General features: G+C 44.3%; 1 protein-coding gene across 2 annotated transcripts in view; it reads left to right on the forward strand.

Moving 5' to 3' along the window:
- The window catches only part of pnpla6 (patatin-like phospholipase domain containing 6), a 37,074-nt gene that overhangs the window by 9,300 nt on the left and 14,224 nt on the right, over positions 1 to 13,550 (forward strand). For both annotated transcript variants that reach the window (XR_014553553.1, XM_083656069.1), the window contains exons 12-28: positions 1,396 to 1,473; positions 1,866 to 1,966; positions 3,031 to 3,204; positions 4,986 to 5,063; positions 5,954 to 6,159; positions 6,801 to 6,932; positions 7,182 to 7,305; positions 7,990 to 8,103; positions 8,215 to 8,290; positions 8,451 to 8,600; positions 8,857 to 8,920; positions 9,240 to 9,408; positions 10,025 to 10,207; positions 10,558 to 10,676; positions 12,211 to 12,367; positions 12,732 to 12,848; positions 13,011 to 13,080. Coding sequence is in view for 1 of the 2 variants with exons in the window: in XM_083656069.1 (XP_083512195.1) it covers positions 1,396 to 1,473; positions 1,866 to 1,966; positions 3,031 to 3,204; positions 4,986 to 5,063; positions 5,954 to 6,159; positions 6,801 to 6,932; positions 7,182 to 7,305; positions 7,990 to 8,103; positions 8,215 to 8,290; positions 8,451 to 8,600; positions 8,857 to 8,920; positions 9,240 to 9,408; positions 10,025 to 10,207; positions 10,558 to 10,676; positions 12,211 to 12,367; positions 12,732 to 12,848; positions 13,011 to 13,080 (2,112 nt within the window). In the remaining variant the exon portion in view is untranslated. The remainder of the gene's footprint in view (positions 1 to 1,395; positions 1,474 to 1,865; positions 1,967 to 3,030; positions 3,205 to 4,985; positions 5,064 to 5,953; positions 6,160 to 6,800; positions 6,933 to 7,181; positions 7,306 to 7,989; positions 8,104 to 8,214; positions 8,291 to 8,450; positions 8,601 to 8,856; positions 8,921 to 9,239; positions 9,409 to 10,024; positions 10,208 to 10,557; positions 10,677 to 12,210; positions 12,368 to 12,731; positions 12,849 to 13,010; positions 13,081 to 13,550) is intronic.

Raw genomic sequence — 13,550 nt, forward strand, 5'->3', positions numbered from 1 at the left:
ATACAATGGAACTGGATGGCACTCGGCTTGTGGTGCTCCAAGTGCCAAAGAAATACATTTGAAAAACTCAACAGTAATGTCTCTTTCCAGAAATCATGACACCATTACTCAAGATAATCCACAGACCTTGTTATGAGCAGTTTCATTGAGGAACTATTTTCTTTTGACCGAACTACTAGCTGCTAGCTAGTTCCTACATGAGACTGCAAAAGAAAATACTTCCTAACACAAAATGATATAGATAGATAAATAGCACTGCAGGTGAGAGGAAAAATATGTATTTTGGATTTTAGGGTGAGCTGTTCCTTTAAACGGAGAACATGCTACAGCGCCAAAGCATGCGCCGAGGGTTGTGCCACGGCTGACAAAAAAAAAAAAAATCCTGTATCAAAGCTTTTGACTGGTGGTGTATCTTAAGATGGATATCTGAAATAACATATTTAGTTTTTGGGGACCCTGGCCAAGAAAAGGTGCACAAAGTTACAGACGCTACAAACATTCAAACAACCATTACATTAAATAATAACATTCAAGATTCAAGATTTTTATTGTCACTCCGTAGTACAAGTATCACGTGTGAAATTCTTGTGCTGTGGACTCCGTTTACAACATAGTACAAAAAATAACAGGGCATATAGGTGCAGGAAAACAACAAGAGACACGACAAGCAATAAGGCAGTAGAGTGATAAGACAAGTCAGAGACAGTGGCATATTCACTGCACATAGGTGCACATGGCATGTGCATACTTTAGACATACTTAAACATAGTTGACGTTCTGTTTGTACAGGTGCAAATAGCATATACCTAATTAAACATACATTTAAACATTAGACATAGGTAATGGTAGCAGCTACAGTACGGTACAGTACAGCTACTACACTATTTGTGTATGTTAAGGAGTCTCGTGGCCTGCGGGAAGAAACTGTCCCTCAAGCGATTTGTGCGTGCTTTTGGGACCCTGTATCTCCTCCCTGAGGGTAACGGGGAGAACAGGCTGTTGTGGGGGTGGTTTCTGTCTTTGATGATCTTCAGGTACCTCCTGAGGCTTTACTTTTACTTTTACTTTACATTACGGTACTTTTAGAGAGAGAGAAATGGTGCAAAGCACATACTGTTAGAGAAAAGTCAATCTATGCAATCTATTCTCCAACCGCCGGCACAACCCAGGTACAACTAAAGCCTTTCCCCTCACTGCTGAGAAAACACTGGAGTGTAGCTTTTAGAATGACAAAAAAAAGACAACAGAGAGTCTTTGACAGGCTCAGTCTGATGCTGTCAAACACGGACAAGACGAAAGCACTGTGGGTTGTTGAGAAACTTCATGTCACTGATGTTTTCTCTCAGTCTGTGCTTGGTAGCTCGTTAAAACGCTGCGCCTGTGATTTGTGTACAGGAGGGGAACAAGGGAAGGAAGGAGGAGGAACAGTGCCAACTCTTAGCAGGACCATCTCCATGCCTGTGGACATCGCTGGTGAGAGACCTTTCTGCTGTCATAATAGGGTTTTCTCAACATTTTCTTTTGGCAATACACTAACACAGGGTATGTTGTTGTAACTATCCCATGTGCTGTTTTGAGCGAACACTTATGTAGAAGCATTGCTTGGATGCTAGAGGAAAAGAGTCTGGGGGAGAGCTGGCATGTGATTGCGGTTATCAAGTGGACAGCTTCCTTCACAGGTGATTTGATGAATTGGGACCACCAAAGGGTTCAACACTAAGCTCTCTGTGTCTCAACCACAGCTCTTAACACACTCAACACTACGCCCCACGACTGTACTCGACCTACATTTACACCTGTCATGTTGGAGCAGTGTTATTTGAACTCTGGAGAAGTTACTCTTAGTGTGTTCTTTGTCCGTGCAGGTATGCAGAAAAGCCTGCGATCAGACTTTGACATGGCATACGAGAGGGGGCGGATCTCTGTGTCGGCAGAGGATGGCAACACCCCTCCCACCTTCACACGGGTCAGTGTGACGCTACGCACACACTTAAACAAATAAGATAAGATCAACTTTAGTGATTCCCCGAGAGAACACTGAGTCACTGCAGCAGCAAAGGTACAGTAGAGGTGTTGCTTTGAGATATGCATCAAAAGGTAATAAAGGATATTACTTATTACTAAGATACTGGAACTGTCTCTCTAATGCCAATAAAAATGTTGCTACTTGATGGTGGGCAATTAAAGGGATAGTTTGGATTTTTTTGATGTGGGGGTTGTATGAGGTACTTGCTGACAGTCGGTGTACTACATGCAGTAGAATGCAGCCCATGCGCTCCCCATTTGGAGAAACGGAGAGCGGCCGTGTCAGGGGAGTAGAGCTGTCTGCTGAGTGTGAACAGGGTCATGAGCAAAAATGGAAGGGCGGGAAAAAAAATGAAAAAATATATACTTACATACTGCTCACCTGGCATAATCCAAGTCTCCACAAGCCCTGAGATGCCAAGTTAACTTGAAATAAATAATTTACACCCCATTTTTATCTTAAATCTGCACTGTAGCCAGGTGCTCCTAAGAAGTGGGGAGCACCTGACTAGTGAAGATTTTTTGTTGTACAAAATAATTGTACAAAATAATTTGTACAATGTTCATTGTTCAATGTAGGAAAAACACAGCTTTTTATATGATCTGAAACATTAGTGCTTTGCAAGTAAAGGTCTTAAGATGCCTCATTATCTCACTATTAATCCACACAAGGTTTAGTTTTGTACCGGCCATCGTTTCATAGGGGCGGATGCTCCATTTTTACAACTGGAGGAAGTGTTGTTTTGGAATGAGACTTTCAGTGTGTGTCCCAGGACCAGCGGGATGAGACACGTCACATTGTCTTGTGTATCCCTGCAGTGTGGAATGAGACAGATTGTCTTGTATATCCCTGCAGTGTGGAATGGGACAGATTGTCTTGTATATCCCTGCAGTGTGGAATGGGACACATTGTCTTGTGTTATCCCTGCAGTGTGGAATGAGACACATTGTCTTGTGTATCCCTGCAGTGTGTGATGAGACAGATTGTCTTGTGTCTCCCTGCAGTGTGTGGACCAGCGGGAGAGGAGGGTGACGGTGGACGAGGTTCCCTCCGGAGTCTACCTGTACCCAGAGGAGGAGTCGGGGGTGGACAGCATTTTTGCACCTGTGCCCACTCGGCCCAGCGCTGCTGTGTTTGAGGAGGCGCAGAAGGAAATCCTCAAACTCATGAAGATTGAGGTTGGTTTAACTTTTTATTTCTTTACTTTTGGATGATGTTGGACCAGTGGCATGTTTGCTCAGTTACTATGTAGTGCTATCGCAGGGTATTTACGCAGTCTGTTTAGTATTATATGTAACAAGCACTATTAAATAAAAGAAAGGCAGGAAGTGGGAAAAAGCATTTTGTGAATGCTTTTATCCACAGCATTTTACAGTACCTATACATTTTTAATAAGTGGCCCCAATTGGAATCAGACCCATAACCCTGGCTTTGGTAAAAAAAAAAAAAATTGAGGCAGGGCAAATGCATGTAATGTCTATGGAAGGAGGCGGATGGAGTGGGTTGGATTCAACTTCACTCCAGGCGGCACCAACAGAGACAACGCCACATTTGCTCAAGTTGAGTGAGAAGTTTGCCTGACAACAGTATAGCTTCAAGCCGGCCTCCAGGTCCCTGTCAAATGTGTCAATTATTTCCAAAATGGTGGCACTACGCAGTGACTACGTAGTATTTACCGTGGAGAAAAAAGCAAAAAAAAAAAGCCTCATTGGCCAAAAAGTTGAATCCAGAAAGATGTCAACTAAAACCACTTATAATGGCTGTGACTGTCATCTAACCATTCTATGATTGAGGAACAACGATAGACATGACATAATTCTTTCACACTTGAATGAGCACACTGTGTTAAGTCACTGTGGCGTCCGGGAGCATCTGCTGAAAGATTAAAATGACCGAGATGTGGAAAGGAGGTCAGGCAGCCAGTAGGCTCCATCTAGGCTAGACTCATGAGCTATGTCCAGTCTCTAGATGAGGGGAGGGGGGCATCACTGTCAAGCCACAGACAGCAGTTTCCTGTGTCTGGGGTCAGAGTTCATGCTTTCCACATCAAACAATGATACAACAGAGACATAATGCAGGATAAATAACTTGTTTTACCTCATTTCACCTCAAAACAATGCCAAATGAAAATGCAGCTGAATTGGATTATAGAATCTATATGTGCACTTTTGCACATTTACAGTTGTTTACTACTTCGGTTATACTGCTCCACATTCAGTCTGGTTGTTGTACTGTTTTCACTGTTTTTATTGATTTACTGCTTTTATTATACTATGTGTTGTCTGTGGTGTCGTGTCACGCTGTCAGCCAAATTTCCCATGTGGGCCAATGAAGTACTGAACAAAAGAACATGAAACTCTGTCACACTTTATTTCGATAATCCAATGTTACTTAACTAACCATCAGGTAAGCCGAACCCAGATATTGATGATCTATTGTCAACTTTTCACACTACTATTGTGAGTAGTCGTGACGAATTGTAGTCACTTGATTTGGGCTAGTGTAACCCAAAGGTCCACAAGGAGGAAAGCAGTATAAAAAAGAACAGTGAAAAATGAAAAGTGAGAAAAATAATATTGACGCTGACGCTGAAAATGAATTCCAATGGAATCTGAGAGCGCATTAATGACGGATAAGATAAGACTATAGTTTATTGGGGGGGAAACTTGTCTTGGACCCCAAGTAAGAGCTGGAAACATGCGAGTGTGTGATGTGTGTGGTAAGCTTGCTCTCTGTGCGCTTCTCAGTTGTTGCTACACTTCATATTTCAAAATGTCAAGTTGGTGCAAAGCACAGAGGATGAGAAGCAAACCAAATGTTGCGGCACCTCCACATTTTGGTTTTCATCCAAGGACGAACACGGGACGTTGTTTCACCACAACAGTGTTTCTCCTCGTTGCCTCACACTTTCTGAAACCGTTTGACTTTTCCTCTGATTGTCTGTCTCCCTCTAATCCAGGACCCAGCCTTGTTAAATGGGAGACTGACTCTGCACCATGCCAAAGCTGGGGCTGTGTTAGCCAAGCAGGGAGACCAGGTACTTCGTACACACACAGTACACACGGCTCCCTTTTCTGGAAACTTCAAATGGATTCAACGGGTTGTATTTACCTGGAAATAACGGCGTGGCAGTGTGGCTAAGTTGGGACACGTGCTTCAAAGTTTACACTGTAAAACATTTTCTTGTTAAACAATGTGTTTTCTCATAAAACCTTGCGTTCAACGCACTAGCGCTTCCTTTTTAATTTCCTGTTTGCTACTTTTGGGGCGTTTGAACATGACCATCCTTTTAACCTGAAAGAGCAAGAATTCTGAACTAGTTCTGCACAATTAATCACAATGTCAGCCTGTGCAGTTATATAACCACAAAAGGCTACAATTTAATAAAATACCAAATGTGCAACCGCTTTTACCGGCACTGAAAACGGTACTGTACAAATGTTTTACTTTTGTATTGTTAGGCTAATGTTAATGTACGTTGAGTTGGACAAAAATGCACGTTTAAAATCATCAGTAATCTGTGCGTTTTCCTTAATAACCAAGCCTCGTGTAGACGAGGGAATCACATCCATGATGATATACCATACAACAGCACTCTTGTGTGATATCGCTTAATTATATTGCAGATCGCAATATTGTCCACGATAATCACAATATGACCTTTTCACCAAATCGTGCGGCACTATTCTGAAGTCCTACCTACTCCAGAGGTGATGCTTCTCTGAACTCTTATCCATCTGAAATGTATGCATAATGTGAGACACACATGGAAAGAAATAGCTAATTCCACTGTGTGCAATAAAGCAATTGAAATGCTGTAAAAAAAAAAAAAAAGTGGGCAGAAACTAAAGCATTATTTTTGTCCTCTCTTGCGTCATCTCCTGCTTTCTCTGAGTCTAATCTATTTCGTCTTTCCTCCCCTCTCAGGACGTGAGTCTGCACTTTGTGCTGTCTGGCTGCCTGCATGTCTACCAGCGGATGATTGACAAGCAGGACGCGGTGTGTCTGTTTGTGACCCAGCCGGGGGAGATGGTGGGCCAGCTGGCCGTCCTGACCGGAGAGCCGCTCATCTTCACCATCAAGGCCATCCGAGATTGTACTTTCCTCAAGATCTCCAAGTCCGACTTCTACGAGTGAGTGGTTTGTCTAGAATGGTCAAACAGCTGAGCCTAAGTGCACGTTCACACCATACGCCAAAGCAACGCCAAAGCCACGCAGTTTCAATTCAGCGTCCTTGTTAACAGGCGAGTCCGTTCACACCGGCTGCACGCCACGGCACGCTGACGCCACCGCACGATGACGCCACCGCACGCTGACGCCACGCCAAAGCCACGCTGATCCGATAGTTTCAGCTTCTGTTCTATTTTCCAAGCGTGCTGCGCGCTGATCCGGAGCTGCCAGGCAGGCAGTCAATGCAATTTGTGAGGGGTGGGAGGGGCCGGAGCAGCAGCTCTGAGCCCAGCGCTGAGAAAAAGAGACTGTTTCTGGTGTGACCGGTTAGGCGTCAGATCAGCTTGAGTCTGCTTCAAGCTTCAGTTCTCCATGGCTTTGGCGTATGGTGTTTGGCCACTAATATACAGTACTGTTATGAAGTCATTAGCAAAGCAACAATGTCCCATTATACATCCCACAATGCTATAACATACATCCCAAGAACAGGAGAAGCCTTGTAGTTGCCGTAACCATCCACTTGAACTCTCATTAATATGAATGTAAATACTGTGTGCAAAGTGTTGCTGAAGTCTGTCCCTGTGCTCTGTGCTGCCCCCTGCAGGATCATGAGGGAGCAGCCCAGTGTGGTTCTGAGCGTGGCGCACACTGTGGCCGTCCGCATGTCTCCTTTTGTCAGGCAGATGGACTTTGCTATCGACTGGATGGCTGTGGAGGCCGGCAGAGCCCTCTACAGGTATCCTACAGTACTTCACACTTTAACATGGGAAGAGAGATGCACAGTCATAGTTTTGCTTCTCTGTGTGTGTCTGGATGAGTCTGAGTACTTTCATCACATGAATCACAATCATGTTGATTTACTCAATTTAAGAAGAAAACAGACAGTATACTTCGCAACTCCTGGTCCCATTTAAAAATATTCAAGTCAGTGTGTCTGTAATACTTACTGTAATACTTACCATGACCTCTCCTCGCCCATCTCCAGACAGGACGACAAGTCAGACTGCACCTACATAGTTCTGAACGGCCGTCTGCGTTCAGTCATCCGCAAGGCAAACGGCAAGAAAGAACTGGTGGGGGAGTACGGCCGAGGAGACCTCATCGGAGTGGTGAGAACAAGGCTTTAGTCACACCCTCATTCTGCGTGTGTATACTAGAGAAATTTAATGTGCAGCTGAAAGTTATTAAGTCAATTAAGGCTATTAATCTCAGACCTGAAGTGTCATTTGTAAATATAATGTTCAGTGTTTGATTTAACTTGCATGGTTGTATGGTTGGGGCTTACTGCATCAGGACTGTTAGAAACATACTGTATACTTCACTGACTTTCAAATAAAAAATGGCTAAAATGATGAACCAAATTATCTTGCTAGATTTTGTGATCATGATTATTTAGCATGAATATTGTGACGACGTCAGGAACATTATTTTATTGCATCTGATGTCAACATAACTATTTTTAAATAGAATGGGCATTTTAAATTAAATACAATTTTCAAGTTTGCAGATATGCCATGTTTAAAAATTGCAATATAAATTGATATGCAACTAATTGTGCAAATCTACTTTAAATATCTTACTACAGTTGTCTATTTTCTGGCATTTACTGTCTGCTTTCCACTAGCCATTTCTGGCACTTAATAGATTCTACTGTGTGCCAACACCCACCCACACCACACAATCATTTTCAAGGGGTATTTGACCCAGTTAGTCCACTGTACTGTCTCCTTGCTGGTATTATACTAATGCCTTGTGAAGTGGTCTCTCATGGTGTCCTGCAATATGTCCTTCAGGTGGAGGCCCTCACCAGACAGCCAAGAGCCACCACCGTCCACGCTGTGCGAGACACAGAGCTGGTCAAGCTGCCAGAGGGAACACTCAACAACATCAAGAGACGCTATCCTCAGGTCAGTCCCTTCGCCTTCTTCACCAGGTTCCTAACTTACTTAGGAAAATCCAGTGTGTGTTCCGTCTCGTGTTCAGTTGAAATGGAACTGCTGCTTGATCTCCGTCTTAAGGTGGTGACGCGGCTTATCCACTTACTGGGCCAGAAGATCCTGGGGAACCTGCAGCAGGGCCGTGGGCATTTCTCAGGTGAGGCGATGAGGATGTTAACAATAGTCATGGTAACGATAAAAATGCAAATGTTAGTAAAAAAACTGATAATAACAGCAGTAACATTTCTATTTCTCTGTTGTTCAGCCCGATACATTAAACACACACTCGATTCACGCTCTGTGGTCCTGTCATGCAGGTTCGGCCCTGGGTCTGCCCACTGTGACCACCAGTGCTGACGTCACCAACCCCGCCAGCAACCTGTCCACTGTGGCTGTCCTGCCTGTGTGTGACGACGTGCCCATCAACGCTTTCAACCTGGAGCTCAGCCACGCCCTCAGTGCCATTGGTAGGTCCACAATGATGTCATGTCATTAAAGCAAAACAGCCCGTCTTTCTCTCGGAGTGCAATATTTGTATTCAGTTAACTCTTCATTAGTTATAGAATACAGCAAAGGGGATTAGAACCATTTTTGTCGGATGTAAAAATGTATGCTGCTGCTTAAATGAAAGCAACCTACCATGCTAATGTGATACTAAAGCAAATTGAAATAAGCATGTGGAAGTGTAAAGTTCTTCACAAAACCTCTCTGTCTGATGTTTAGGTCCTACTCTGCTGTTGACCAGTGACCTCATCAGAGAGCGACTGGGCGCCTCTGCTTTGGACAGGTCAGTTTGATGACATCAACCAGAGAATCTTCTATCAAATCAACCCAAAATCTCCTCACGCCTCAGCTAATGCCCTATATAGTCGCCTTTTTCCCCAGTGTCGCATTCTTGCTTTTTTCTCCACTTTAGTCAATTTATCTTTGTTTTGCTGTAATCATCTCCATCATTTCCACTCACCCTATCACCTATCCTATTTCTATGGTTCATATCCCCCTGTCACTTTCCATGACCTCATCACCCTTTCCTTCACTCTCTTTCTTTTGATGTATTCAAACAACGTCCCTTCTCTTCACCCGTGTCTTCCCCTGGTATCCGGCAGTATCCATGAGTACCGTCTGTCCGGCTGGCTGGCCCAGCAGGAGGACATCAACCGGATCGTCCTGTACCAGACGGACCACACCATGACCCCCTGGACTCAGCGCTGCATCCGCCAGGCTGACTGCATCCTCATCGTGGGCCTGGGAGACCAGGAACCCGCCCCAGGCGAGGTGTGTGTGTGTGTGTGTGTGTGTGTGTGTGTGTGTGTGTCACGGGGGGATTTTGTGTCTTTGTGACTTTTTGGCCAACAACAGACCTTTCAAATTTCCCTTGGTCCATACCTTCGATCTGGCATCGTGACATGATGTAACAGCGATTTTCTCAGTCGGGAAAAAAAATGGTCCAATGAGCACCGAGGGGGACTAACGAATAGCCAATCAGTGTCAATAAACGCTACAATGGGTGGGATTAATGCCGTTGTCAAGTGCGCAGAGGAGTAATAACAACAATGGCGAGATAGACACTGCTATTGAGGCTGTTTTAAATCGATTAAAACCCCACTTACTTTGTTATCCGAACAGCACTCTGCTTTGAAGGCATTTATTCAAAGGGGAGATGGTTTTTTGCGTTCTCCTGACTGGATTAGATTCAGGCCGATACGTTGGTCTCTAGTGATTGGTTAGGGAAAATGGAATTCCCCCCTCCCTGCGGGATTTCCCTCGTGGAAATTGGTTTGAGTGGAGGCAATGTCAGACTAGAAGATGGAAATGGGAGTGTAACGTGTTGACAATTCAGCCTATCAGGCTACTTTCAAATAATAACATCTCTTCTTGTCCGTTCCTCCAGTTGGAGCAGATGCTGGAGAACACAGCGGTGCGGGCCCTGAAGCAGCTGGTGCTGCTGCACAGGGAGGACGGGCCGGGCCCCTCCAGGACGGTGGAGTGGCTCAACATGCGTAGCTGGTGCTCCGGACACCTGCACCTCAAGTGTCCCCGCAGGGTCTTCTCCAGACGCAGCCCCACCAAGCTGGTACGAGGCCTCGCAGACGTCTCTACCGTCTCTCCCTGGTTTTCAGCACACTTCTCTAGGCTAGCATACATGATAAGGGACACAGGAATCCTAGTTCCATCTGTTGGCTGGTTAGCCTGGGATTTAGCTTTGCTGTGAACAAGATGATAGTGAACTACCTGGCTCATTTACAAGCCCTGATTTTTATGCCTCCGCCGGCATACGACACATAAAGCTTTAATCTGATTGGAAGTCCAAAGAACCCTAGCCCTATTTACTGAATGGTGCATGTGAAGTTGATGAGTTATTTTCTCCATTTTCGTGTGTGTGTGTGTGTGTGTGTGTGTGCGCACGCGCATGTGTGTGTGTAGAGGGAGGTGTATGAGAAGGTGTTTGAGAAGACGGCAGACAGACACAGTGATTTCTCTCGGCTCGCCCGGGTTCTGACCGGCAACAGCATCGCCCTGGTGCTGGGTGGGGGTGGAGCCAGGTGAGTGGGAAGAGCCACAGCCACCCTTAGGAGCGGGTGTAGAGCAGGTCCTGTTTCAGTAGGGCTAGAGTTGGATATAAACAAGCAAAGCATCCGCACACTGCAGTAGCTCCCGGCACATTTAATGGGCAATGTTTCAATCGGAGATCTTCGTCAGGCACACAGACACAAACTCATCTACCTCACTGATTGTGGTCTGCTTGATTGATAGTCCATCTACTCTCAAAAGAGGACCAATCAGAGCAGAGCTGGACAATGCTGTCTGATAGGCTACTCCCACATGGGAGGATTGAGAACATGCCTCTTTGTGAAGGGCAGAAAAACATCAAAGTCAATATAAAAGAAATACACATTAAATACAAGAGATCAAAAATGTAATCAAATATACAGTAGCCTACATCATAAAAACCACTACATAGACAAACACATTGGCTAGAAAAAGTAGAAAAATAGAGAACAGCAAATTATTACTTGCCCAGAACCATTGTACACAGGCAAGTCCACCACAACAATCAAATGCTTGTCTAAAAAATACTTTGAGAACATACAAATTCAGCCTAGGAAATGGCCAGTCTGCATTGATACCTACCATAGAAAAAACTAAAAAGAGAATTAACTCATCCGCATTCTGGCAATGAAAAGGTGTGTGTGTGTGTGTGTGTGTGTGTGTGTGTGTGTGTGTGTGTGTGTGTGTGTGTGTGTGTGTGTGTGTGTGTGTGTGTGTGTGTGTGTGTGTGTGTGTGTGTGTGTGTGTGTGTGTGTGTGTGTGTGTGTGTGTGTGTGTGTGGATATACCCATTCCCTGGCAAAGTGTGTGAATATTTAACATCTGTTTTTTATTGATCTCCTTGATTGCAATATTGACATAGCAGTCTACCACATGTCATGCAATTATCATGCATCATGCATGCAGGCTATTGGAGACTGATCATAATATTAAACCGAGGAGACAGACTGTGGATGCATCAGACCATTTAGGCCTCAGTTCCCATCCGGAGCCTCCAGCGCTGGCTTTATTACATAATGTCTTCCACAACAGAATCATTCTAATGGAACGTTTTCCTCTTTTCCTCGTGCAATCTTGAAAATGATCTTTCAATTATTCTGAATTATACAAACTGTTCTCGATCAATCTGATTTTGGGGGTAGCTGTTGTATCTCACCCTCATTTTCCATTATTTAAAGCTACATTGGACAAGACTGGTATATATATTTTGTAAATGTTCAGTCTAAAGTCTAAGTCTAAATCACAAAGCCAGGGTCGCCACTGATTTGTCGTTGTTGGCCAAGTGAATTTCTGGCTTTGTCAAATTGAGAGGGAAGATGGATTCACCCGTGTTCGAGTCGGTGCCTCTCTCTTGGCCCTTTGGTATATAAACCGATCACAGACGTCACATCAAGTTATTTTTGGACACTGAAGTTCAAACCATTTTCAAACGGTTATCTCTCACGGTCCATTTGGCGGCTGGCAACTTGTGAAGTTTTGCCATCTCTGATTGTCTGTTGTCTAAAACTTGTTGTCTTCACTCATGCAGAGGTTGCTCCCATGTGGGCGTGATCAAGGCAATGGAGGAAGCAGGGATTCCCATTGACATCGTGGGCGGCACCTCCATCGGCTCGTTTATTGGTGCACTGTATGCTGAGGAGAGGAGTGCCGTCCGGACCAAACAGAGAGCCAGAGAGTGGTCCAAGGTACGCCAAGCAGTGGAAATGACTGACCGCCACACTCAATCATTTCCCTCATTCCTCATGTCCAAATAGATTTGCTAACCTCACTCCCAAAATGAAAAGTGAAAAAAGAAAAGGTCTATTCTAGCCAGCAGTCTTCAACTCCATCGCAAAGTAGCCTGGGTGAACCCAGCCTTCAATGTGACGTACGTTTCTAGTGACTGATGGTACAGGGTGGTCACGCGGAGGCTGGGTTTACCCAGGCTAATCGCAAAGGGAATACCTTGTTGATAAATGTAAACCTTTTGGCATTGATTTGAGCGAGAATGTAAACACAAATACTCAATTTCTCTCTATTTTGCCGTCTTTTACACATTGTTGTTTACAGGCAATGAACTCTGTATTCAAAACGGTCCTGGACCTGACCTATCCCATCACCTCCATGTTCTCTGGATCCGCCTTCAACACCAGCATCTACAAAGTGTTCCAGGACAAGCAAGCTGAGGTGAGAGGTCGTGAACTGGTTTGCCTTTGCAACATGGTCTGCTAAGAGACGAGTGGGGACAGGAATAGCTTTCTTTTAGAATGAGGGAAATAAAGTGAATAATTGTAAAAAGACTACTATAAAATGTTGTACAATATCACTATTTCCTTTGTGCGTCCCCAGGACCTGTGGCTGCCCTACTTCAACGTCACCACTGACATCACGGCCTCAGCCATGCGGGTTCACCAGGATGGTGAGTGACAGCTGACCTGACTCCGGGCTCCGGCCCCCGGCCCCCTGTACCATATCGCTGTTTATTAATTGTCAATACATTATTATTATTATTATTATTATTATTATTATTATTGTTATTATTGTTATTATTATTATTATTATAAGCTTAGGATGGTAACGTATACTGTCTCAAGACAGAAAACCAATTAATCGCAAGCAGTTAGGTGACCACAGTAGATACAAAACACACACATTGAAAAAAGGGGCAACCCTATGCAGTTAAATGCTCTTGCTCAACACTTAACACAGCTCAGTCCAGTCATACTGCCCAGCATGAGGGAAACCTAATGTGTGAAATTGGCATGGTCATGAATATGTTTTTAAAATAATTATACCGTCAGTGATTTAGCTTTTAGCCCTCAGCCACACAGAAGTAAAATGGCACGGTGACTAAAGCTATTACCTAAGTGAATATAATGGCAGTCTGTT

The sequence above is a fragment of the Poromitra crassiceps genome (genome assembly GCF_964638095.1).
Source record: "Poromitra crassiceps genome assembly, chromosome: 19".
NCBI classification, from domain to species: Eukaryota; Metazoa; Chordata; class Actinopteri; order Beryciformes; family Melamphaidae; genus Poromitra; species Poromitra crassiceps.